Source organism: Brettanomyces bruxellensis, chromosome 7 (genome assembly GCF_011074885.1).
Source record: "Brettanomyces bruxellensis chromosome 7, complete sequence".
NCBI lineage: Eukaryota > Fungi > Ascomycota > Pichiomycetes > Pichiales > Pichiaceae > Brettanomyces > Brettanomyces bruxellensis.
Genome location: NC_054688.1, coordinates 1,090,920 through 1,116,168, shown reverse-complemented (window position 1 = coordinate 1,116,168; position 25,249 = coordinate 1,090,920). Strand labels below are relative to the sequence as shown.

At 41.3% G+C, this 25,249-nt stretch overlaps 11 protein-coding genes across 11 annotated transcripts; 8 read left to right on the top strand and 3 right to left on the bottom strand.

Annotated features, from left to right (window-relative positions):
* Positions 1–1,069: 1,069 nt before the first annotated feature.
* BRETT_004964 (uncharacterized protein) lies at positions 1,070–3,784 on the top strand (the record flags this gene model as incomplete). Its single annotated transcript, XM_041283451.1, has 1 exon — positions 1,070–3,784. One exon carries the CDS (start codon positions 1,070–1,072, stop codon positions 3,782–3,784), a length of 2,715 nt encoding a protein of 904 aa, XP_041136803.1.
* A 1,418-nt stretch (positions 3,785–5,202) lies between these two features.
* CLB2 (G2/mitotic-specific cyclin) lies at positions 5,203–6,609 on the top strand (the record flags this gene model as incomplete). Its single annotated transcript, XM_041283450.1, has 1 exon — positions 5,203–6,609. One exon carries the CDS (start codon positions 5,203–5,205, stop codon positions 6,607–6,609), a length of 1,407 nt encoding a protein of 468 aa, XP_041136802.1.
* Positions 6,610–6,840: 231 nt separating this feature from the next.
* On the bottom strand, positions 6,841–7,104 carry BRETT_004962 (uncharacterized protein; the record flags this gene model as incomplete). The annotated part of the gene is made up of 1 exon (XM_041283449.1): positions 6,841–7,104. The coding sequence occupies one exon, from the start codon at positions 7,102–7,104 to the stop codon at positions 6,841–6,843; it is 264 nt and encodes an 87-aa protein (XP_041136801.1).
* A 746-nt stretch (positions 7,105–7,850) lies between these two features.
* BRETT_004961 (uncharacterized protein) lies at positions 7,851–8,540 on the top strand (the record flags this gene model as incomplete). The annotated part of the gene is made up of 1 exon (XM_041283448.1): positions 7,851–8,540. One exon carries the CDS (start codon positions 7,851–7,853, stop codon positions 8,538–8,540), a length of 690 nt encoding a protein of 229 aa, XP_041136800.1.
* A 474-nt stretch (positions 8,541–9,014) lies between these two features.
* Positions 9,015–10,061, top strand: BRETT_004960 (uncharacterized protein; the record flags this gene model as incomplete). Its single annotated transcript, XM_041283447.1, has 1 exon — positions 9,015–10,061. The coding sequence occupies one exon, from the start codon at positions 9,015–9,017 to the stop codon at positions 10,059–10,061; it is 1,047 nt and encodes a 348-aa protein (XP_041136799.1).
* A 268-nt stretch (positions 10,062–10,329) lies between these two features.
* Positions 10,330–11,259, bottom strand: BRETT_004959 (uncharacterized protein; the record flags this gene model as incomplete). The annotated part of the gene is made up of 1 exon (XM_041283446.1): positions 10,330–11,259. One exon carries the CDS (start codon positions 11,257–11,259, stop codon positions 10,330–10,332), a length of 930 nt encoding a protein of 309 aa, XP_041136798.1.
* Positions 11,260–12,180: 921 nt separating this feature from the next.
* On the top strand, positions 12,181–14,928 carry BRETT_004958 (uncharacterized protein; the record flags this gene model as incomplete). The annotated part of the gene is made up of 1 exon (XM_041283445.1): positions 12,181–14,928. One exon carries the CDS (start codon positions 12,181–12,183, stop codon positions 14,926–14,928), a length of 2,748 nt encoding a protein of 915 aa, XP_041136797.1.
* Positions 14,929–17,415: 2,487 nt separating this feature from the next.
* Positions 17,416–19,602, top strand: SCH9 (Serine/threonine-protein kinase; the record flags this gene model as incomplete). Its single annotated transcript, XM_041283444.1, has 1 exon — positions 17,416–19,602. One exon carries the CDS (start codon positions 17,416–17,418, stop codon positions 19,600–19,602), a length of 2,187 nt encoding a protein of 728 aa, XP_041136796.1.
* Positions 19,603–20,114: 512 nt separating this feature from the next.
* On the top strand, positions 20,115–22,100 carry BRETT_004956 (uncharacterized protein; the record flags this gene model as incomplete). The annotated part of the gene is made up of 1 exon (XM_041283443.1): positions 20,115–22,100. The coding sequence occupies one exon, from the start codon at positions 20,115–20,117 to the stop codon at positions 22,098–22,100; it is 1,986 nt and encodes a 661-aa protein (XP_041136795.1).
* A 462-nt stretch (positions 22,101–22,562) lies between these two features.
* On the top strand, positions 22,563–23,772 carry RPS4A (ribosomal protein S4A; the record flags this gene model as incomplete). Its single annotated transcript, XM_041283442.1, has 2 exons — positions 22,563–22,576; positions 22,998–23,772. The coding sequence occupies 2 exons, from the start codon at positions 22,563–22,565 to the stop codon at positions 23,770–23,772; spliced, it is 789 nt and encodes a 262-aa protein (XP_041136794.1).
* A 248-nt stretch (positions 23,773–24,020) lies between these two features.
* On the bottom strand, positions 24,021–24,812 carry BRETT_004954 (uncharacterized protein; the record flags this gene model as incomplete). Its single annotated transcript, XM_041283441.1, has 1 exon — positions 24,021–24,812. The coding sequence occupies one exon, from the start codon at positions 24,810–24,812 to the stop codon at positions 24,021–24,023; it is 792 nt and encodes a 263-aa protein (XP_041136793.1).
* Positions 24,813–25,249: the final 437 nt, after the last annotated feature.

Here is a 25,249-nt window from a genome sequence, read left to right as displayed (position 1 = left end):
GACGAATTAAGTGGCTTTATCGTGCTTGAATGATTGGAAATGGTCCTTATCAGGATAACAAATGCTGCTGCTGATAAAGCGAAGTAAGGCCGAGCGAAAATTTTCATGTATCAAAAAAAAAAATTATGATAATTCTTATTTTTCATGCCTAAATTAGAGGATGAGGAAATACAAAAACTATTTGAAATGTGCTTAGTTGGTTTGTCAAATGTGCACCTAAAGATAAAATAGGAATCTCTAGAGATTTTTAATTAATAGGTTAATTAGCATTAAGAATGTATTGATTATTAGTCTATCAAGTTATCAAGTTATCAAGTTATCAAATTATCAAGTTATTAAATTATCAAGTTATTAAATTATCAAGTTATCAAATTATCAAATTATCAAATTATCAAATTATCAAATTATCAAATTATCAAATTGTCAAATTGTCAAATTATCAAATTGTCAAATTATCAAATTGTCAAATTATCAAATTATCAAATTCATTTCTTTTAGACCATCTGGGGCTACGCATATTTACAAAATATCAGAGCTTACTTTGCCATCATTTAATCAACATTAATCCTAAATTTAGAACAAAAATATTTGGGTATATGAAAGTGCATTAAGCGTGATGATGGTTACCTTTGAAATCAAACATGAAGAAAAAGAATACCACAAGAGGTAAATATAAAAGTATCAATTTATCTCACTGCAAGCCACACATAATACGTAGCAGAAAATGAAATAAATATACAAGTTACAATATGCTGATTCTAACTTATTCTTAAACTTTTAAAATCCTTTTAATTCTTTTAATTAAAATTCTTCCAATTCTTTAAATTAAAATTCATCTAATTCTTCAAATCCTTCCCAATTTTTTAATCCTTTTACCTTCTTATTTTATTTTTTTAAGAAAACGCGATCGCGATCATCTTTTTCTTTCAGCTTTTATTTACTTCTTCTTAAACATGAACAGTCATCTTTATCTTCATAACCATCTATACAACAATCCAGACATCACAACCAACAAAAGCACAACTGATTATTACAGCTTTCCAGATTGCACTAACTGCACATATGAGCAATGTGGGGCCTGAAACTGCCGTCTGCTTTGAAACAAGCAGAAACGAAAAAAGTTCCCTCTTCATCAATTCCAGGATTTTCGAAATGGTTTGCCAAGGAGATGTACACGGAAACAGAGCTGATGAAAGTGGCTGTTGATCGTGTTGGCAGATGCTTTGGTGAGCAGAATGAGTGGATCAACCAGGTGATGGAAGATTTCAGCATTCTAGAAAAGATGAAAGATGAAACGAGACGCGTTGATTTTAAAGATGACGCGCAGAAAGAGGCAAAACGTGCTCAGAAACAAGATATTGAGCACAAGAAACGGAGGGACAATGTTCAGGACAAGATTAGAAAGGTCACAAACAATATAAAGGCGCAACTAAACAGCCAAACACACACAAATAGTGCTACTGCGGACAAGAGTACTTACAGGAAGGGAAATAACGTGAAAGAGACAAATGCTGTATCCAGGGAAGGGGTGGAAACAAGTGGAAAGGCGTTAGAAAAACAGAAAGATGATGAGACTCAGGAAAAACACGATGATACTGGAAAAAAAGAGACGCCAAGTTTGGAAAAGCCGATGGAAACGGATTCTAAGCCCTCGGAAACAGTATTTAAGCCAATGGAAATGAAGTCTAAGCCCTTGAAAACAGAAATAACAACAAATAAAGCAGCTGCGTCTGCTGGACCAATCAAATTGGAGGATGAGCTTTCAAGGGAAATAAAGAAAGAAGAAAGATCCAGTGGCAGTCTTGAGGAATTTACATCGTCTTCTATTTCATCGTTGCATGCAGCACCTACGTCATCTTCGCCGAAACAGGCATCAGCGCGATCCTCTTTTGGATCGGGTGGAAGCAATCGTGCGTCTAGTGCAACAGGTGCTACAACAACAAAGGAAGACAAGGATGCCGTTTTCAGCGAGGAAAAGGGTACGACAAGGCATGCAAGTGACAAAATACAGGAAGTAGAGAGTGATTCTTCGTTTGAGGCGATTAGCAAAAACATAAGACAGTCTTTTGCGGTGGGGAAAACACATAAAAATGCAGAAAAAGAGAAAATGCAAGACACAGAGACGGAAAGAAGGCGGCAGAAAGCCTTGAAGGAATCAGAATGGGAAAGAAAGCTATTCCAGGAGGAAGATAAGCGGGACAGAGAGCAGATTAAAGAGATATCGCATCTTATCGAGGAAGATAGCGATGACTTGCTTTTAAGCGATTTGGATGATGACGTGGCGTTAGGGAAACTTGAGAAAATCGAGCTTTCGGACATCCGGATACCATTAAAGAGTGCGGATGAGGGCACAAGCATACCAAAAGCACCAAAAAAGGGTGTGACACCTCTGAATTCACGCTCACCAATCAAATTTGCCGAAATGCCGTCGCGATCTCCGCTAAAAGTGCGTTCGGTGAAGCGGAAATCGAGCCGGAAGACGATAAATGGCAAAAAAAGCACAGGAACGCCGTTTTCTAGAAGTTCTAGAAAGCGTTCTACAGCAATTACATCTCCGGCTTCGTTTTCTGCAAAGAAAAGACGCGTTTCAAGCATAAACAAACGTGCAACAGCCACATTTGGAAGGTCTATGATCGATAGAGCCGGTCCTTCTCCATTTGTAGATGAAGATCCGGCAGTATTGAGGTCAGAAAACAGATCAGGCGAAAAGAAGAAATTTGTTCTTGGTGTTCCTCCAGCTGTTTTTGTCCCGGAGGGAGTTAGAGCGGATAATGAGGAGCCAACTATCCGGATAGAGAGAAGCCGACTTACAATTAGAAGCAAGCGATTGGCAGAGAGGAAAAGTGCGATGAGGGAAAATGTGAGTGGAGGAATAAATGAAAAAAATGGGAGAGAAGGAGAAGAAGGAAGGGATGAAAAAGAAGAAAGAAATGATAGAGATAAAAGAGAAGAAAGAGAAGAAATAAATGATAGAGATGAAAAAGAAGGAATACATGAAAAAGAAGAAATACATGAAATGGATAAAAGAAATAGAATAAATCCAGAAAATAGAGAAAGAAATGATCCTATAATTGAGCAAATGAAACAAAATGAAAACTTGTCGCCTGTAAGAAAACCCCAATTCCAAAAACATGTCTATAGCAGCAAACGAAAAAAGAAGGAGCTGTTGCAAATGGAAAACGAGCAAATACAGAAAATGCAGAGCAGAAAAATACCACTTACCGAACAAAGCCTTAGACCTCCAACTCTGGATATTGGATCTTCCAGCACAAAGAGTACCGAAAACTCGTTTAAAAAGAAGAAAGAGATGCTTTTACATTTGCATATGGAGCAGAAACTGAGAAGAGAGCGGCATATTGTGGCGGGAAAAAACAAGAATGCGGCATTTAAGTCGACAGAGCGGAGTTTCTTGGCTAATATTGCTGTCGGAGATTCCAGAATGAATAGCAAAATGGATCAGAAAAGTTACGAAAAGGATATTCTTGGAAAAATCAAAGTGGAACCGATTGAAGATCCAAATCTAGTCCCGGTGGTGGACGATACGAGTCGATTGTCCACCCAATACGTCGCCCAGTGGGCATCAGCCTCAAACTTGAAGACTCAGCTAATGAAACAATCGAAAATCAACCCGACAAGGATTTTCGGACAAGTTTCAAAAGTTGACTGTAATGAGATTTTTGGCAAAAGATACTACGGAAGCTTAAATGTGAAATGGCAGGGGGATGATGGACTGAGTGTGAGAGAGATGGATGCTTATGATCGCAGAATGGGCTGGAAACAGTAATTAAATAGATATATTAATGAAATAATTTTTAGACTGGTGCTAACTGGCATCGAGAGAAGTAGAAATAATAATAATGCAAGTGCCGGCTACTCATGTGTGGCTATGCAGGTTCAAAAAAATTTTGTTTTTCAAGTCTTCTTTCCAGCACTTCTGTGGCTGTGCAGGGCAGGGCTTATGTTGCCGGATGACCAGCACAAAGATAAGCGCAGGGGGGGGGGGGGGGGTGCGCAGAGTGAGCGTAGGATAAGCGTAGGATAAGCGTAGGGTAAGTACAGGATAAGTACAGGATAAGCGCATGAGGGCGGCAGTATGATAACTACGCGCAATGCGGGCATATCGAATGGGCAGCGCACGCGCACACTGCGGCGTACCCACACTGATTGGTTGTTTCTTGTTCTTGGGATAGCTCGTTGAATTAATAAACATTATGCATCATTTTTTTTTTTGCTGGTGGAGGAGCGCGCCGATATTTACGTATTGCCTAAAGCGGATGCCATTATATCCGGGTTTGTCTACCAGAAAGTAGCTTGTTTTTCGAGAAACCGCTTCTGATAAAAAAAAAGAGTGCGCGTTGCAATTAATCCCGAAAGCTCGCTGCTCCACTGTTTTTGATTTGAAGTGAAACATTGGAAAAAAAAATAAAAAGTGAGAGAGAAAAAAATTTCAGACTCAGGTTAAAGCGGGAAACGTTTTTTTTTTTTTTTGAAGTTATTGTTTTCTTCACTCAACCTTTCCAATGCATCCTTGCTTTGATTTTTGATCTCTCTCCTTTTCCTATTCTACGCTCAGTTTCCCTATTCATTTTTATTATATTACTTTTATTTTTATCCTTCACTTTTATGTCCCCTTTCCTCTCCTTCAAGCATTTTCCTCCTTTTTTTATTTCTGTGCGAGGTGGTCTTCATCACAAAAGCAACAAGACCCTTTAGGCTTCCCATCTGAATTTGTTTGGCCGTGTTTCATTTTGTATTGCGAGTATTTAGAGCCTACTTTTGTGGTTGCATGAACAGCATTAGGATAGCATTTCTGGAGCGGCATTTTTACATTAGCATTCAACTGAGGGCTCTTTTACATTCTTTGAAAGAGCAAAGTATCAGGTGTTTAATACGGGCGATATAATTAGAGTTTTCGGCACGGTGACGCCAAAAGTATTATCTAGATAGGCAATTCAGCTTAGGCGAATTGTCGAGGAGTATAGTATAATTTGAGAGAGGGAAGAAAGTGAAGAGAAGAAGCGAATAAAAGAATAAAGTGAAGGGAGAAATAAGGTAAAGAGAAGAAATAAAGTAAAGAAATAGAGCAAAGGGTGAAATAAATAAAGTGAAGACATACTCTAACTGAATTGACGTGAAGTGAAGTGAAACTTGGTATCAACACATCGAAAGTGAACGCTAAGATTTTCTTACACTCAATCTACAATGTCGAGAAACACATCAAGCATGCAGCTGGATGAGGAGAACCTGCCACGTGGGATTTCCGCACAGGCGAAAAACGAGGCTTCGAAAATAGTAAAGCCTGTGCATATACAGCGGGCCAGTCGGCCGGTGTTGATAGATGTGAACAGTAACCGAAACGGGACGAGTTTGAGACGCACACGCCATCGGAGCACGATTAGTTCGCCGTTTGTGACGCGTCAGAGGGATTTGGGGGCAAAAAAGGACAGGGGAGAGGCCGAAGGGCCGCCGAAAGAGGTTGGTATGGCAGAAAGTGGAGTTGGAGGTAGAGCTGAGGGTTCAAATGGTGGAAATAATGTTGGAAGTTCTGGTAGAAATCATAGTGTTGAAAGTTCTAATGCTATTGGAAGCTCAAACCACCTCCCTACTGCTTCTGCAAGCAGAGGGCTTTCCAGACAGGATAATGGAGCATACTTTGCCGAAAACAGGGCTGACGAGGCGCGGTATTCGCTAAAAAGGCAAGCCCCTGAGCCGGAGCAGGAACCAGCAAGCACAAAAAAGATGAAAGTGGAGCCGGAATACTCGTGGGAAGACTTAGATGCAGAAGATGCAGACGACCCACTCATGGTGAGCGAGTATGTGCAGGAGATATTCGATTATTTGCACGAGTTGGAGCTGAAAGCACTTCCTGATCCAAACTACTTGGAGTGGCAGCGGAATTTGAGGCCGAAAATGCGGTCGATATTGGTCGATTGGATGGTGGAGGTGCACTTGAAGTTCCGGCTGCTTCCAGAAACTTTGTACCTCTCGATAAACATCATGGACAGGTTCATGTCGCGAGAAATGGTGCAGGTCGATCGACTCCAGCTACTTGCGACGGGGTCGCTATTCATCGCGGCCAAATACGAGGAGGTGTACTCTCCAAGCGTGAAAAACTACGCTTATGTCACCGATGGCGGTTTTACGGAGGATGAGATCTTGCAAGCAGAGCGCTTTATCTTGGAGATCTTGAACTTCGACATGAGCTATCCGAACCCGATGAATTTCCTGCGGCGTATTTCCAAAGCTGATGATTACGATGTCCAGGCAAGAACCATCGGCAAGTACTTGCTTGAAATCACCGCTATCGACTATAAATTCATCGGTTACCTCCCGTCTCTTTGTGCTGCCTCTGCCATGTATATTTCTCGCAAGATGCTTGGCAAATTCGACTGGAACGGCAACCTGATACATTACAGTGGTGGTTATCGTGAGTCCGACATGCGTGAAACGTGTGAGATGATGATAGATTACTTGGTTGGGCCCATTGTGCACGAGGAGTTTTTCAAGAAATACGCTTCACGAAGATTTATGAAGGTTTCGATACTTGCCCGGCAGTGGGCCAAGAAGTTGGTGCGGCAGGGGAAGGACATAATGGATGCAATTGTGTGAGGGGGAGATGTGAAGAAGATGCGGATGATAATGATGAATAACATGAAAAAATATAAAGAAAAAGCAATATAAAGATGAAGTAATATAAGATAGATGGGATATGAAGAATGACCAACGGATTTATCCAAATGCACCCCCTCATTGTACACTACAAATGCTCCTCCCACCATAAACGAATATCTTTTCTTTTCATTATGATAAATAAATAATTAAATAAATAGATCCACCCTCTCACTTCCTAGGAACCCACTCATTATCGTAGACTGGCTTGTCCCTCCTGGCTGCTATCATGTTTATTGTCTGATACTTGTATCCAATCCATCCCAAAGTCACCGGCACTACTCCCAAGAAGAAAAGTGCTATTCCTGCGGACTTGAAATTGAACTTGTACCAATTGATAAGATTCTCCCGGAAGAATTCGAACTTCTGCACCTCCCGGTCAGGTTTAAGTACTGCAATCATTAGAACGTTAGTATTTCCGCTTAGACTTGCCATAACTTGTTGACACTTGCCAACTCAATTACACCTGTCTGTCATTATTCATTCTTTCACTTCTCTCATTTCTCTTCCACAAATACTTACGGTGTCTTCCAAAATGTGCACCCATCTTGATTTCTCACTAAGCACTGTCAATATGTGAATACGTGGCCTGGAATTGTGAATTCAGCAAACATGTGCGTGAAGAAACAAAACACACTTCCACATAATACAAACCCTCCTATCACTCAATAAGCACCGACTTTAATTCGCGGAATCTTTTTTTCTCCTTCTGCTTTTTTCCTTCTGCTTTCTTCCTTCCGTTTTCTTTGCTGTTTTCTCCTTGCTTCATTAAAATCACACATCCGTACATTCAAATGTTTGCACCCCGATATCGGCCGACGGGAATCGAGAAAAGTAAATCGAAAAGAATCCGAAAAGTAAATCGAGAAGTAATCGAAAAGATGGGGAAGGAAAAAAACAAAACATCTTCTCCGATTTACAATGTATGTTTCATTTCAGGCGCAATGTCCGAAATCTGACGGGACTTAATATAAATAGCAGCGTTTTTCCTTTCCTGTTACTTGCCCACCTTGAATTTTCCACAACATACTCACATTATCATCCATAATTTCTCCCATTACCATTCTGATCTGCATCACTAATATCATCATAACGGATTAGCAGCCATATCTGGAAACTGCTTTCTTTTCACTTTCATCAACTTCGATTCTCACCCACAGACAATTCTCAAGAAACCCAATATGAATTTCACAAGAACTACCAGCCTCCAGGCAACCCTCAAGAGCTCATGCTTTAAGGCTTACCTAGCGAGAAAAGCGGTTCTTTTGTCTCCAATAGCCTTCTTTTCAACAAAAGCAAGCAATCCAAGCTACTTCACACTCTTCCCACAAACGTTTCCCAAAGGAGGACCTCCGGAAAGCTCTTTTGTGGTAAATAACCGAAGCCTCAAAAAGGAATACCGGAAATTGCAAGCCGCCAACCATCCGGATTTGATAAATAACCTGAACAAAAGTGAGAGCGATGACAAAACAAAGCATCTATCTTCATCTTTGATTAATGCCGCATATTCGACCCTCAACGATCCCCTCAAAAGGTCTCAGTATCTATTGAAAACAAGAGCAGGTATTGATTTAACAAGTGATGCCGCTGCACATAAATACGAGTTCGCTGACAGGGAGATATTGATGCAAATTCTTGATATTCATGAAAGTTTAGAAAACATGAAGAACGAGGAGGAGGCAGAAAAGGCGAGGGATGAAAATAAGACCAGAATGAAGGGAAGTATAAATAAGCTCACTGCACTCTACGAGAAAAAGCCTATAAATTACGACGAAATTGCCCTAGAAACGATTAAGTTGAAGTATTGGTACAATATCAAAAATGCACTCAAGCAATGGCAACCCGGCCAGCCGGTGAATCTCACTCACTAAGTAATGATTACGATCGGATCTCATGTATGTATTAATTAAAACAAATTTCATTAATTAGCATTATTAATTTTGTCAATTAAGGATAAAAACTGTGTTTGGCCTTGTAAGATCGTATGCCCATTTTGGGAGATTGTCTTTGTTCTCCTTGTCACTCTTGTTTCTCTTGTGGAGTTCTTGATCCTTTTTCCATTTTGGGAAATGCTACAGATTTCACTCTTGTTATTCCCGTATTCATCCTTCTTCTCTTGTTGCCAAATCAAGCAAAAAACTGGCTGACACCTTTTTTTTCGTGCTTCAACAAATTACTGCTAGGGAGTCCCCTTTCCTCTTTTGGACAACTTTCAGCGACATATTCCAAGATTCACAACACATATAAAGGACCATTTTTTTGATAAATTCAAAAAAGAAAAACATCTAATATGGAAAATTAATGGTATGACACTAATTAAAAACCAAAACTAAAAGGTTGCCAACATGGACATAACACAAGACACAGAATTCTCCAGTGAACTCATGGAAATAAATAAGAGCTCGGTGGATCTTCGTGCAAAACTTGACTTCATGATTAAAGAGAACTCTCGCTTGAGAGAGAAAATACTAGAATTACAAAATGAAAGAAGGAAAAGGAAAGGTGAACTACAATTAGAAGAACCAGAAGCAAAAAAACAGAAAGTAACTAGGTTCAATTTGGAAAGAATTCAGCAGAATGTCAAGGAGAAAATATCAGGATATCTTGTTGAGATCAATAGTTTGCATTGTGAAAGGAGATTTCTTTTGAGGGAACTTGCTTCCGCTCAAGAAAAGCTTAAAGCTATTATGTATCAACAGCAAAGAAATCAGGAGGAGGAAAAGGAGAACGAGACAAGCAACGAAACCAAAGAAGATAAGAGATCCGAACTTAAGGAAGCAAAGCGAAATTTACGAGAAGTGGTAAGAAAATTCAAATCAGTCACAAACAAGATGAATGAGCATTACAAAAAGCAAATTGATATGGCCGATATTATGATTAGGAAATATATGAACAAGACTGATTTTCTTGAACACTCAAACAAGGAGAAGGAAGGAATTATCGAGCAACTATCGAAAAGGTTGAATGGGATAATGGCAGCATCATTCTCTCAAAACAGAAATGGAAGTACATTGCCCCTTCCAAAGGAATTTGAAGATGCTTACCAATCATTGGACAAAAAGCATCAACTGCTATCTGAAGCATATCAAATATTGGCCACAAAATACGAATCACTAGCAGGGGAGCTGGCCAAGTATCTGAATCTTGTTAACAAAGATGACAAAGAAGTCATCAGGGTCCTTGAGGATATAATTATTGAGAAGGAGAACAAATTACAGCTACTCACAGTAGAAAACTTTAAGATGAAGAAGGAATGTCAAAACAAGGATAAAGTTATTGGCTGCTGCCTTAAGCCACACTTAGAGCAGGCAAAGTTGAAGGATAAAGGCGGCGTGAAGATAATCCTCTACAAGGCGCACAAGGAACTTAAAAGTATTGAAACAAAGGAATAAGGATTTTGGCTACCAGGAATTTTAAATGGAATGAATATATTGCTGATTTTAGTTACGGACTGGATAAAGTCCTTTTTTTTTTTTGAAAGAGATGATCCTTCAGACCATCGAAATATTTGAGACAAGAAAGCAAAGTACAGGTAACAAGAACAAAAACAAAGGCAAAACAGCAAAATAAAGGGATTAGTATTCTTTCTGAAACCAAAATTCTCCCTGAAAAGCAAGGAAAATAGCATTAAACAAAATGGGCAACCCAGAATTAAGCCAATTATATGTGTGCATTATGAGAAGGAACAGTGTCATTCATTAAAGTGTTGTCAATTTCAGTTATACTTGCGTTTTGCTGGTATTCCTCAGGTCTTCTGGTTCTTTTGAAAAAGTTGAATCGGGATGCACGTGACTTCCCAGCAGGAACACGTTGGCGGTTAAAAGAATCCACCTCTGTGTACGAAGTACTGTCAGTTGGTCTATCGTCACGTGATGAGGAAGAATTTCTCTTTTCACCTCCGAAAGCATGGCCAGATTTTCCTTCTTTGAAGCCTCGATTGGATTTCGAGCGTTTTGTCAAGGCCAAGAAAGACAAGAGGAACAAATTAAATAGCATGGCACCAACTGTGATCCAAAGTGTGGACATGGCTCTGGAGCCAATGGTGGTCCTGTTTCCGGCATTGTTGAAATCTTTTTTGCCGATAACATATGCAGCAGTGAGAATGGCAGCACTGGTGGCCACGAATAGGAATGCAAGGATGTAGAACGGCCAAAAAAGCCATTTCATGAATCCAAGTGCATAGACGAAGAAAACAAGTGTGGCACAAAGCAAGAAGAAAAGGGCAACAATCTCAAAAGCCCAGCCAATCCGACTCATGTAGAAAAACTTGTTTCTGCTGTTGATGAAAGGACGAGGGACGTTTCTAGTGTTGCTGAAGTTGTCTTTAGGCGAAAAAGCATAAGCTGCAGATCTTGAAGTGCAACCGGAATTCTTCCCACTAGAAACTCCACACAAATTGTAAGATGTCCATCTACAACGGCCACTAATTGGAGCTCCAGGGTATCTAGAGCAGTCTGTTTCGAGCCAATAAAAGCGACTCATGATGGATTTGTTGGTGGATCCAGTTATGAGAGTTAGAATGAGTGTCAACATGGATCCAAGAAGAAGGATAAGTGACACTGGCTTTAAAAGCTGGCGTAAAAGCTTCATTTTGGTTCTGCGTGCCTTGAATTGGACTTAAGTCGGTAAAATGCCTTGCGAGAATCAAAATATACGAAATCACGCTTTAAAAATGCTCTTATGGGTGACTATGAGATGTTTGTTAGGATAGGTATGAATGTTTGTCAGAATATGTATGAATGTACTCAGGATAAGTATGGATACAAACCTCTTATGAAAAACGAGAAGTTGAACTTGAATGAATCACAAGCATTTACACTGACTTATCTGCACACATTTTTTATCAGCAATAATGCTATTTAAATATTTGCATCTCTATAAATGCCCATCAAACTTTATCTATACTTGTGCATTGCCACATATTGCTCTCCACACTAATAATCAATTTTCCTTCCCTATAAAGGACAAATTGTCAATACTTGCTCTTTGCAGTAATCTCGCTAATTTCTAATAGCAAATCCCTGTTTGCTCTGCTCTTCTACAATAATAAAATTTTCGGCTATTTTTTAATATCAATTTTTTTTCCCCAAATTTAGCCCATACCAGCATACCAGCCAGAATAAAAAAATATGTACATAACATTTCTTCACTTACAACTTCTCCTATTACTAAATGACCAAATCTACAGTAAATTTCTACTTTTCATCCTTGCTTGCTGCTTCCAGAGTGCGCCTTCATTTTATCTGTATCCGAATTGCTCCACCACACATAACTTGCTGTGAAGTCGATCGACCCGTCATTGCGGAAAAAATTGGCACAGCCCGGAACTCACGCTGCGTGTGAGCCTCGAAGAGGAAAAAGGAAAAAAAAAAGAAAAATAATGAGACCACAATAAAAATGCACAAGATAGGAAGATCAGGCGCTTATTCAGCATGAGGAGCCAAGATCTGTTGGTTTCCTGTCGTCAATTTAACAATTGATAGGTGAATTTTGTCCATAAGGCCCGCTATTATGATACGGCACGAAAACAAAACAGGATGGGCCGTTTATTGGGTGATATGTGGACTGCTGGCACTTTTGGCTGATCTGGGCATGTGTATGCCAGCTAAGACGAACGAGTCAGATGTATTTGAAAAATATACATACAGGTCGAATTATTCGGATTCAGAGCTCTTTCAATCAACATACACGGAAAAGCATCTTGATCTGCTACGAAATGAGACGAGAAATCTGTTCTATTATGGATTTAATCAGTATATGAAATATGGATATCCATATGATGAAGTAAAGCCTATAAGCTGCATTCCACACCGGAGAAATCGCCGGAATTATAGAGAGACGACTAGAAATGACGTTTTGGGAAATTTCACATTGACTCTCCTCGATAACTTGGATACTTTTGTCATAATGGGGGACCAGCAAGGATTTGAAGAAGCAGTTGACAAAGTGAGGCGCTTATTCACAAAATTCGATATTGATTCCACTGTTCAGGTGTTTGAAACTAACATCAGGATTCTAGGTGGGTTGTTGAGCGCACATTTGTATGCTGTTGACCCCAGAAAGGGGCATTGCATTAAAGGATATGATGGATTTTTGCTCCGGTTGGCTTACGATTTGGGTAAAAGACTAGTGATTGCATTCGATAACAATATAGACGACCCGGCCAAATTCAATGATGATATTCCCGTCATCATTCCGTTTCCTCGCACGAACCTTTTGAAAGGTCCAAGCTATGTGCCATCACAATTGCAAGCCGAACAGTGCACTTCTGGCGTAACATCGTTTGTCGTTGAGTTTTCACTACTTTCAAGACTTACCGGCGATCATATCTTTGAGGATATTAGTCGGTACACGTTTTTGAGGATTTGGCATATGCGAACTGGGCATGACCTCATACCGATGACGATCAGAACCAATAAATTCATGTTTACAGACAGCCTAACCGGCGTTGGGGCCTCAATCGACTCATTTTACGAGTATGCGTTGAAGTATGCGATACTTTTCGATGATGAGGAGTTTTTCAGGATTTGGGCCTCATCCTACAGAGCTCTTCTCATCAACTCACAAAATTCAGAAGGGTTCTTCCCTAACGTAAACGTGAAAAGCGGTCTCGAGCTTTCCGAATGGATCGATGCATTAGGGGGCTTTTTTCCTGGTCTTCAGGCTCTTTCTGGCGATATTCCGAATGCAATACTTTCGCACAGGATATACTTGAAGCTGTGGAATTACTATGGTGCGATTCCGGAGCGTTGGAATCACAATGCAGAACGTTCCGAGCCACTTTTTGAATATTTGAAGAGACCGTATCGAAATGGCGATCTTCTTGATGGGTTTGATGAGGAGACCACAAATGAGTTTCTTCTCAAGAACTCGGTTGCCTTAGAATGGTATCCGCTTCGGCCCGAATTCGTCGAGTCCACATACTATCTTTACCAGGCTACCAAAGATCCACTTTACTTGAGAATTGGAGAGGCCTTTCTCCAAAGGTTTCGGTCCGAATTTATTGCACCATGTGGATTTGGTGGTGTCTTGGATGTTAGAACTGGTACAAGGCAGGACAGAATGGAGAGTTTCGTCTTAGGTGAAACGTTAAAATACTTGTATTTGCTATTTGATGCAGGTAATGCATTGCATGGGTCTCAAAGTGCCAGCAGCAACACAATCTTTTCTACCGAGGCACACCCTCTTTGGTATGATCAGGAGCTTGTGAGAATGTACAGTGGGCCGGTGTTCAGGCTCAAGAAGGATGACAGAGACCTTTACAGAGGGAAAAAGCATTATATAAGCGATAGAGTGGGAAACATGAACCGCCTAAGAGGAATTTTCAGCCCAATTACATCTAGCCAGTATGCGGAACGGCTTGAGAAGGCGTTTGTACAGTTGAAAAGACATTTCTATGGCAATGTTGAGAACAGTTGGCAAGAGCTCTATGTCACGGATAAGGTTCGGAAGCTTCTTCTTGGAAGAAAGCTTGGAAACATGACTGTTGGCGAGAGAATTTTCGTTCACGCTAATCTTCACAAAAAGCTAGCCTCATTTTCTGAAAGATCGGAGTACTACAGCGAAGATGGTTGGTGGACCAATAAAGTACCAAAACAGCTAACAGACCAGTACATAGTGGATCCAGACTATCTTGGTCTGGCGAAATGTACTGCTTCCAAGTCTCGTGAGCAACACTTTCTGGTTTCGCCAATATTTAGTGATGATACCTCGTTCTACAGGTCCGACTTGATGCACCAACTGAGCCTCAGAAGACCTCCGTATCTTCCAAATAGCGCAAACCCAGAGCTGGAGCTCGATTTTGCGTTCTATGATCGTTTTGTACAGGGTAAACCGATCTGCTTGGCTCCTTCAAACACTACAGTGTTTGGTGCAGTGATGGAGGAACCAACAAACGAAAATAGAGGTACCAGAATTGTGAAACTTAGCAATAAGCAGGATCGTTCGACTGCTGGCATATACATTGATGATCTAAGCTCTTTCCGGGCAGTTTTTGAGAAGCAGAAACCCGGGGATTTGAACTCTTTTGGCGAATACGTGCATTTTGAAGAGGCAGACCGAAATACAGTGAATAAGACAAGCATGGAAGCTCTGAGGATATTGAAAATAAACGGATATCATGTCGGCAAGAACGAGAACGTCTGGGTGAACTCGAACTCAAGTGGAATAAACGTTGCTAAAGGACTTTCATACAACAATGAAGGTATTGTTGAAATCAATCGAATTCCGGTGATCAACATGAGGGCTATAAGTAAATAAACGACTAGCATTCAAGACTGCGCTTTATTGAAAAAGTACATTTACTAAATTAACGAAACAACAGTTGGGAAACGCTGGTCCGATCTGTGCTCGGTAGCTCCATTAGTCAATTAACAGTACTGAAGCTTCTTCGTTAACTTCAGGCTCGCATATTCGTACTTTAATTTTTACGCATGTATGAACTATTTGCAGGCCAGAAAGCTACTTCATATGAGCACTCTTTGGCACAATTTACATCTCAGTTAGACCAAAAAGAGAATGGAATTTGCAACCATCTGCCTGTATATGCGATACTTAATCCTGTATTTTGGTTAAATATTTGTAATGCAGATCTATGCATTCGGTACACGGAACATCATTTATTTCTATGTTCCGGCGGAAAATTCAGACCCCTTCTAGCAGGTTTTATTATAATATGGAAAGAAGAAACAATAGGGTAAATCAACATCTCGCGGTTTAGAACCTCGCCCACAACATGCCGATTAAAGCCGAGAGAACGATATAATACACTAAGCGCGCTTTCCTGCTTTACCAGGACCGTTTGTTTGTTTGGCTTTGATTTGATATCATTTCTCCCCAATTGGGCCAAAATGCTTGCCATACTTTTTACACCTGTTAATTCTGACACCAGAAAGTTGATGCTTTAAAAAATTGACGCCAGATTGATTTTCTCTTGTCTTTTTCCTTCCACTCGTTCACCCAAGTACGAACCAAAATCAAACTTCCTTATTGTAATTTATCCTACTGCAAAGCTTTTTTTCTCCCCGATTTCCCGTTTCTCGGCTTCTTCTATTGAGCTTCACTTTACGCTGGTTGACGTTGATAATGCCAAAAAATTTCTTACCGCCTTACACACATTGTTGTAGCACTATTTTGCATTGTCAGTTGACTTTCTTTCTCTGATTGTTCTATTGTTGGTCAGCACTTCCTGCTTCCTGGAATCGCCTCTTTAATTTTTATTTTTACTCGCATTTTTATTTTCTTTCTACCTCTAATGCCTGGTACTTTTTACTTTTAAGGCTTCGTTCGACATGAGTTCGTTCGCTTCGATTTACTAAGCACACTTTAACTTTTTTTTACTCGACTCGACTCTGCAAATAATGGTGAAATAGCAGAATAAAATATTTATTTATTTATTTATTCAACAACATTCTGGACATTATTAATTGAATATTCCAAGCGCTAATGTAATTCCATGCTGGGAAAAGCGGATTTCATTTCATTCGATATACCAATTTAGGGAAGACTCCAGGCGATATCGTTTGAAATTGTATCAGAAAAGACGCCTTCTGCACAATTTGAAGCAATTAGTAAAATGCTTAAAGAGGAGGAAGAGGAATTGCAGTCAAAAAAATGAAAAAATCTCATATTTTATCTATGTCCATCATCTCGGTATTTCTCTCTCTTGGACTATTCTCAACGTAACGGTTTTATTTCTATTGTAAAATTTTCTCCTTTCACAATTTTTTTCTTATTTTTCCCTTACTATCCCGCCTCCCGGTGTATTATGCATACAGTACTTTTTTGCATTATTATTTTTGTTAATAATGGAATTTGCATTCTAGGGCCGCTCATTTCATAATATCGTATCTGCTACATCCATCAACTTTTGTCTCCTGGACACTTTTTTGTTCTTTTACAGTGCCATTTGGATTCTTGGTAATCAGCATATTCCCTTTAACAGAGCAGAGATAGTTGCACCTAACTTTGAAGAAGTACATGTCATCAAATTTATGGTCTTGTGTTGGCTTTCTTCTCTATCTTGTTATCTCTGACAGATCTCGTTCTCTAATTATTACAATTGCAAGTTGAACGGACAACCATTTCTTCTCCAATAATTGCAGCATAGGAGTTAGGGTTTGATCAAAGCAAAAGCCAATTATATTGCATTTGGTGCGGAGTTCATTAAGGCAGCGATTTGTATTATTCTTATCGGAGAGTGGATACATTTCAACAGTTTGAATCACATCATACAAATTTTTTTAATAAGCATCATTTTTTTGACACGGTGAGTGGTGTTCAGTGCATTGTGTGCAGAACATCGCACGGACTATAGCATTTAAGCAGACTAGGCTAGTTGTTTCTTTATCAAAGTTAGCACTCGTGGATCGATACTTGCTTGATAAAGGTGCATAATCAGTAAGATCTGATTAGGTCATAGGATCTGAATAAAAGGCATAGAGTGAAAGAGGTGTAAGAGTTACAGAGATAGTCTGCAGACATAGATTTACAGACAAATCTACAGCAATAGATCTTCAGACATAAATCCACACAAAATCTAAAGACACAAGGATCTACAGACACAAAGATCTACAGATATCAGCATAGTCTAATAAGAGTTCGGACTAATAAGACATAATCACAGTCTAATAAGACTGCAGACTAATAAAAATAAGTGGACACACAGACATTGCCAATTAGCATATTCTGACAGATAAGAACAATTTAATTTAAACGGACAATTATTGACAATTCATAACCCATCAAATGTCAGAATTCGCAAGAAGCTTGTTTGGGTTCGCCAAAACCAAGCAGGTCCAGCAACAAAATACCATAAGGCCATCTTCGCCACCACCGGATTTCCCCCTGAAGATGATGCCACACACTGCCTCGCCCACAATTGCCCTCAGCGATAATTCGTTTGCCACCGGGACGACGATCAAGGGGGAGCGGGGTGAGATAAAGACGCACCTCGACCGGCAGGCGTCGGGCATGAGCAGCGGGCGGCAGCACAGTCAGCTCACGGCGCAGCTGCACCACGGGGAGAAGGCAGGGGCAAACTCGCGAGACAGCGAGGGATCAGAAGGGAGCACCGGGAGAGAGAGCGAGGGAACTTTGGGGAGCGAAAAAACTGTAAAAACTCTAAGCGCGGAATCCGCAGGGGAGGAAAAACAGGCCGGCGGCACGGCGCGAATTCCCCGCGGTAAGTTGAGGGTGACCGTTGACCGGGCCGTCGATTTAAACGTGATGGTAGAAAACTCAAGACCTTACGTGGTTTGCACTTTTGAGAACTCCGAGTTTGTGACCGGCTTCCCCTACAGCTTCGACACAGCCCGGCAAAGTATCCCGGAGGAGGAAGGTGCAATAAATCAGCAGATGAAGCATCAGCAGGTTATCCGGCCTCCATTTAACCGGCAAAGCTCCTCCAGCAGGAGCCTCAACATCCGCCCGGGTAGCATGCACTCGCGAAATCCCGTGTGGAACGAATCGTCGATTTTCGACGTTATTGGACAGAATTCTGAGATCGAAGTGAGTGTTTACGATGCAAGTCAGGACGATTTTTTCTTGGGCCACGCGAGAATCCGGCCCAGAACCGATGCAGAAAACAAGACCGAGGGCTGGTACAGTCTCCGGTCTCGTATCTCGTCGGAAATGGTGACTGGTCGTGTGCAAATCCGGTTTGAATACACGAAAATTGGAAAACACCACTACTCGCCTCAGGACTTCGAGATCCTGCGACTATTGGGCAAGGGTACGTTCGGACAGGTGTTCCAGGTGAAGAAGAAGGACTCGGGCCGGGTGTATGCGATGAAGGTGCTCTCGAAAAAGGCAATTGTGAAAAAAAAGGAGGTGGCACACACAATTGGAGAGAGAGACATCTTGGTGACGACTTCCACGTCGGACTCCGCGTTCATCGTGGGGCTCAAGTTCTCGTTTCAGACACCCACAGACTTGTACTTGGTGACGGACTTTATGAGTGGAGGTGAGTTGTTTTGGCATTTGCAAAAAGAGGGCCGGTTTAGCGAGGATCGGGCAAGATTCTACATTGCAGAGCTGGTGCTGGCATTGCAGCATTTGCACGATAACGGCATCGTCTACCGGGACTTGAAGCCCGAAAATATCCTTTTGGATGCAAACGGACACATTGCATTGTGCGATTTTGGACTCTCCAAAGCTAACTTATCGGCAAACGGCACAACAAACACATTTTGCGGCACAACCGAGTACTTGGCCCCGGAAGTTTTGCTTGATGAGTCTGGATACACCAAGATGGTCGACTTCTGGTCTCTCGGAGTGCTTATTTTTGAAATGTGCTGCGGATGGTCGCCATTCTATGCCGAAAACACCCAGCAGATGTACAAAAACATCGCTTTTGGCAAAGTGCGGTTCCCCAAGGAGGTCCTATCTCCTGAAGGCCGGTCATTTGTCAAGGGTCTTCTCAACAGAAACCCCAAACATCGTCTGGGAGCACTTCAGGATGCCCGTGAGTTGATGGCACATCCATTTTTCCGTGATGTAGACTGGAACCTGCTTCACGATAAGAAGATCCCACCTCCCTTCGTCCCGCACATTGCCAACGAACTTGATACATCCAACTTTGATCCCGAATTCACCAATGCATCGACCTCTGCCATCAACAGGCAATTTATCATGGGTTCTACACCCTTACCTACGGCCATGCAGGATAAATTTAAAGGTTTCACATATGTTGATGATTCCACAATGTTTGACCACTTGAGCAACTTGTCCGTCAAGCGGGGAAACTCACTCAAACCTCAGTATGGCTCCTTGATCCCGGGAAACCCGAACCTCCCGCCTGATGAGGAGGTCATCGAGGATGATTCCGACCTGGATGAGTCCAACGACGATCGACGCGACGGTGCCAACGAGGACGAGATGGACATTGATGACGATGACGAAGACGAATTTGTGAATGGGCCTTTTGACCTGTGATTGGTGTTTGTTTTTTGCTTTTTTCTTTTACACTCTGCTTCGTACTTTTGCTTTGTCTACACTAAGATTAATATTCACTTCATGCGTATTGCCTAACTGCCTGAGTATTGCATATAGCGTTAATTCGTTGCATTACTTCATTAATGTTATTGTCATATTGTCTTATTGCATTACTTCATTATTGCACTATCGCATTACTTCATTATTGCATTATTGCATTATCGCATTACCTCATTACTTCATTACTTCATTAATTCGTTGCCTTACTTATTGCCTTATTTCATTATCGCACATCCATTCTTCTGCTCCATCTAAAAATTATTTACCTTAACATTTTATTTTTCTTATCCTCACTTCTGGCAGGCTTCCAGATCGGACCGCTTCGCGAATTTACGCTATCCCTTATCGATAACATTTCGAAACCTTCACACTTCAATTCAATTCATCCACAATTCAGTCCACATTTCCAAACATAGCAAAACCATCATCATTAACAACATCCGCATCTTCTGATGGTCATCAATCACTTTTTTTCGATTCTTCTGCTCGCCTCTTTTCTGCATGTCTCAGGTGCTGAGAGTAATCCTCATCTTTCCACCCCAGATGACCAGATTGTACACATTGACCTCCAAAAAGGGGCCAGAACGCCGGACTTCGCCGAACCAATGAGGGAGTTGAGTCACGGAACTCTCAACTTTTTACACACAACAGACACCCATGGCTGGTACTTGGGTCACGTGAACCAAAAGCAGTACTCATCCGACTGGGGCGATTTCATCTCGTTTGCCGAACAATTGAAGAACTGCACAGCCATAGAGGGTGGCGACCTCCTATTGGTTGATACGGGCGACCGGCACGACGGAAATGGGCTCTCAGATCTCACTTTTCCTCACGGGCAGGTTTCAGAGACCATATTTATGAATGCCGACTATGATTTGGTCACAGTTGGAAACCACGAGTTGTACGAAGCGAGTGTGTCCAGGTACGAGTACGAAAACATGGTCCCGCACTACGGGCCAAGTTACATTTCGACCAATGTTGAATATCTCAAGGATGACAACACTTGGACGATTTTTGGAAACAGTACTCACAGGTATTTCCAGACAGAGATAAACGGTTATCACGTACTTGCACTCTCCTTTATGTTTGACTTTACGGGTGGGAACGAACGCGTCAAAGTCACCCCAATATCGGAGATGGTGAAAAAGCAGTGGTTGTCCGATCTTCTCTCGTACTACTCGCAAAACAAGCAAGTTGACATTTTGGTTGTCTTTGGACACTTGCCTGTTTCTCACCAGTGGACTGAGGCAGGTCTTCTTCATCATTATTTGCGTACTTTCTTCCCAGATACGTTTATCCAGTATTTTGGAGGCCATTCGCACATCAGAGACTTTGCAATGTACGATAACAGGTCTAGTGCGTTACAAAGCGGCAGATATTGCGAGACCGTCGGATTTTTGTCGCTTTCAGACTTCACAAGTGCAGAAACTGCGGATTCAGAGGTTCACAGACGGTATATAGATTTCAACATACACTCATTTATGCATCATACGGGGAAAAATACGCTTTCATCTTTTGAAACAGATCTTGGATCATCTGTTTCTCGCAGAATTGCATCTGCTGCAAGGGAAATGAGACTTAGCGATTCATGGGGTTACGTTCCACACAATTTTTACATGTCGGCCGCTGATTACTACAATAGCCACGATAAGAAGTCTCTTCTCAGATTTTTGCAAGATAAGATCATAACACAACTCAAACCAGAGCTTTGCGAACTCAAGGGACGGCAACCGTTATACAAAAATACACATAACAACTCACGGTCCATACTCATCAATAGTGGATCTATCAGATACGATCTTTACAAGGGGGATTTCACGAGAAATGCACTTTTCACAGTTTCTCCTTTTAGCAATAAATGGAAAGTTGTTCCTAACGTGCCAAAAGATATAGCCGCACAAATTCAGGGAATCCTTAATGCTGGTGATTACATCATCACTGGGGCATCGACAAGTCGCAAGCATCTTCCAGATTTGCTCTCTCGTTACCAAAAGGCAACAAATGCCAGAGTTGCATCTGCGAAAATGCTTAACTCTCATTTAGATGGAGGAATACCAAGCATGTCACGTGATCAGCACGTACTACACCCCATAGATACAGGCAAGAAAAGCTTGTCGTACGGATATGTTACGCATGATGATTTTGGAGTATATGGCGATGATACAATCCATAAAGAGCTTCCGATCTTCCGTGTTCCAAACGTTATTGCATCGTTTGAAGGAGGTGCAAACAGCACCCGTACACCATATACAGATCTGGTCTTTTACGACTTCATACAGGACCATATACTATGGGCATTAAAAGTTGCGTGCGGTGGAAATGTGAAGCTTTACAATGACTTGGCTGGCAATGTTTCTTATTACAATGATTGCTCATCCAAGTACAATGTGGGCCATTTGTTGAAGAAATATGTGCAAGATCATTGGCCCTACAAGTAGAGGGGAAGAAAAATAATTATATACGCATTTCCTTTTTATTTCACACTTTAATTTAGAATAAGAAATTCCAAGGTGAACAAGTCTATTATTTTGCGTCGATAGTCTCTAGTGGTAAATGCAGCAATTAACTTTCTGTGGTGCACGCTGAAAATTAATTTCATCACGTGACTATATTTTCTCCAAGCACACCTCGCACCACTGAGAATAAACTTCCTAAGAGAAGAAGGAAAAGACCGAGACAGGGCAGCAAGAAGGGGAAGTGAGGGCTCAAAAATTTTTCGTCCGCGGACTTTTTTTTTAGCATAGATTTTTTTTTTTTGCATGCGAGCATACTGCCGAGTAGGTGAAAAAAAAGTAGACGATTGAAATAACTACTTTAACGTTAAGGCTATTCTCTACTTGTGGAAGTATATTTAATTTCCGTACGATAACCAACCAGTATAGGTATATTAGCAATTCAAGATGGCTAGAGGACCGTATGTACATTTTGTTTAGTTGAGAGAGGGTTTAGATTGGCACAGTTGGTACTGGAAATGCAACAAGACATGAATCAATAGTTTTGAGAGTTGGCAGTTTTTATCAGTGGGAAGTAGTAACAAGGTGGGTTGGAAGCAAGCAGCAGTGTGAAGCACATGTGATGATTCGGCTGGATAGTGAATGATGTGAGGGAGAAACGTCAATATGAGGAATAGTGAAAGTGAAAAAAATCAGTATGATTCCAACAGAGACAAACATAAGTGACAGAAACACCAAGTAGGGGTTGTTAGTGGAATGGAGATAATAAGTGAGGCAATTTTGTTACATTTTCCAGAGAGCACAAGTTGAAAATCAAACCTTTATCGAGATAAACACCGTGAAATGCAAGCATATACTAACAAGACACGTAACTTAAACTAGAAAGCATCATTTGAAGAGATTAGCAGCTCCAAACCACTGGATGTTGGACAAGTTGTCCGGTGTCTACGCACCAAGACCATCGGCTGGTCCACACAAGTTGAGGGAGTCACTACCTTTGATTGTGTTCTTGAGAAACAGACTTAAATATGCCTTGAACGGAAGAGAAGTCAAGGCTATTTTGATGGAGAGACAAGTCAAGGTTGATGGTAAGGTCAGAACCGACACCACCTTCCCAGCTGGTTTCATGGATGTTATCTCCCTGGATGCTACCAACGAGAACTTCAGATTGGTCTATGACATCAAGGGAAGATTCGCAATCCACAGAATCACCCCAGAAGAGGCTTCGTACAAGTTGGCCAAGGTTAAGAAGGTCCAGCTCGGAAAGAAGGGTATCCCATACATTGTTACACACGATGGAAGAACTATCAGATACCCAGATCCTGCCATCAAGGTTGGAGACAGTGTCAAGGTTGACTTGGACACAGGCAAGATTTCATCTTTCATAAAGTTCGAGACTGGTAAGTTGGCTATGGTTACCGGTGGTCGTAACTTGGGAAGAGTTGGTGTCATCACCCACAAGGAGAGACACGAGGGAGGTTTCGATTTGGTCTACATCAAGGACTCTCTTGACAACACTTTCATCACCAGATTGAACAACGTTTTCGTCATTGGTGAGGGTGCTGGTAAGCCATGGATTTCCTTGCCAAAGGGTAAGGGTGTTAAGTTGTCTATTTCCGAGGAGAGAGACAGAAGAAGAGCTGCCCAGGGCTTGTAAGCTACGAGAGAGTGACCGTTGTATTTCTTTTCCTGTTACAGCCAATGGATACACAGCATGCTTTTTTATATTGTTAGCTCTTTCTTTTTCGTTACATTAATATCTAACTGAGTATAGTAAGGAATAGAGTAGATGTTTGAAATAGTCTTTTTTATTTTTACTGTAGTTCTTCGTGGATAATTTAGATTTACTCTTTGAGCTGCCGCTTTTCTTCAATGCTATGTACAGAATATCAACCACCAGATTCTTCATCTCTTGAATGGATACTCCACATCCGTATCCCTTCTCTTCCAGATCATCTTCTTCTTGTGCGTTGGGATGTGCTCAACAAAGATATGCTCGCACTTCTTCTTCTTGAACGTCTTTATGAATCTTGGATCCCACAACTCAGATGCTATTCCAAGATCTTTGCAGCATCTCATCAAAGCATTACTCTTACACCCTTCTGTAGCTGTTGGCACTCCATTTTCCGCAAAGAACTGCTGCTCCCCTCTGGCCACAGAAACAAGTCTTCCGTGCACCACTAGTCCGTACTCCCTGGTAAGCAAACCACCTGCGTATTTACCCTTTGAAATCAAAGTCTCCGATCTTGGGGCCATCCCCCAAGCTCCTGCTCCGAAGGCACGGTTCAAAATCCGCCTGTACTTTATTTCTGGAAGATAGAGCAACCCATCTGGCGTTATTTCGATGTCATCATCTGGAATTTTGCCTGCCAAGACTGTCTGTGCTTCTTTGCTGAATGGTGCCACTCCAAGGCCGTGAAACGACTCTGACCAGTCCAAGGTTGCATGCTCTTTCTCGCTTGGACTGAAATCCTGCATCGACGTTCCAAAAACTCCTCCCAAAGAGTCTGTTTTCGCTGCTGGTGCCGCCTTCTTGCTTAATGGTGCATTTTGCGAGCTTTGTGGTGCACTTGACGAACTTGGGGCACTATAGCTGGCTTTCCGATCAGAAGACTGAGTTGTTGAGGCCTTGGTCGTGTGAGTGGCAGATTTCCGGCTATTGGATCCCTCAAATTGGTCTGCAAATGCCTCCCTCATTGCTGAAAAGTCGCTCATAAGCCTTTTAGATGCTGGAGGCAGTATTCTGCATCGTATTCCCCCAATACGGCCTAAGCGTGTTGCATTGCGTAAAAACATGTCCTGGATGTCGACTTGAATATATTCACTTTCCGGAAAATGACTTTGCAAGGTAAATATTGCGAAGTACTACCTGTAACTGTGCACATGTAGCATCCTTAAATGAAATAGCGATGGATAAATAAACTTTGCCCTAGATTCGCGACCGCTTTATTTTCATCTGCTTTTTTTCCTCCCTCATTTCTGCTTCAGCACTGTCTGGTGACTTATCAACATTCCATGTTTCTAGATACATTTCAGCATAAAAGTTGAATTTCAAAGTAAATGTTCAAAATTCATAAATAAAACAAGCTGTTGTTACCCAGAAAAGAGTACACAAAACTACTTTGACAATATAT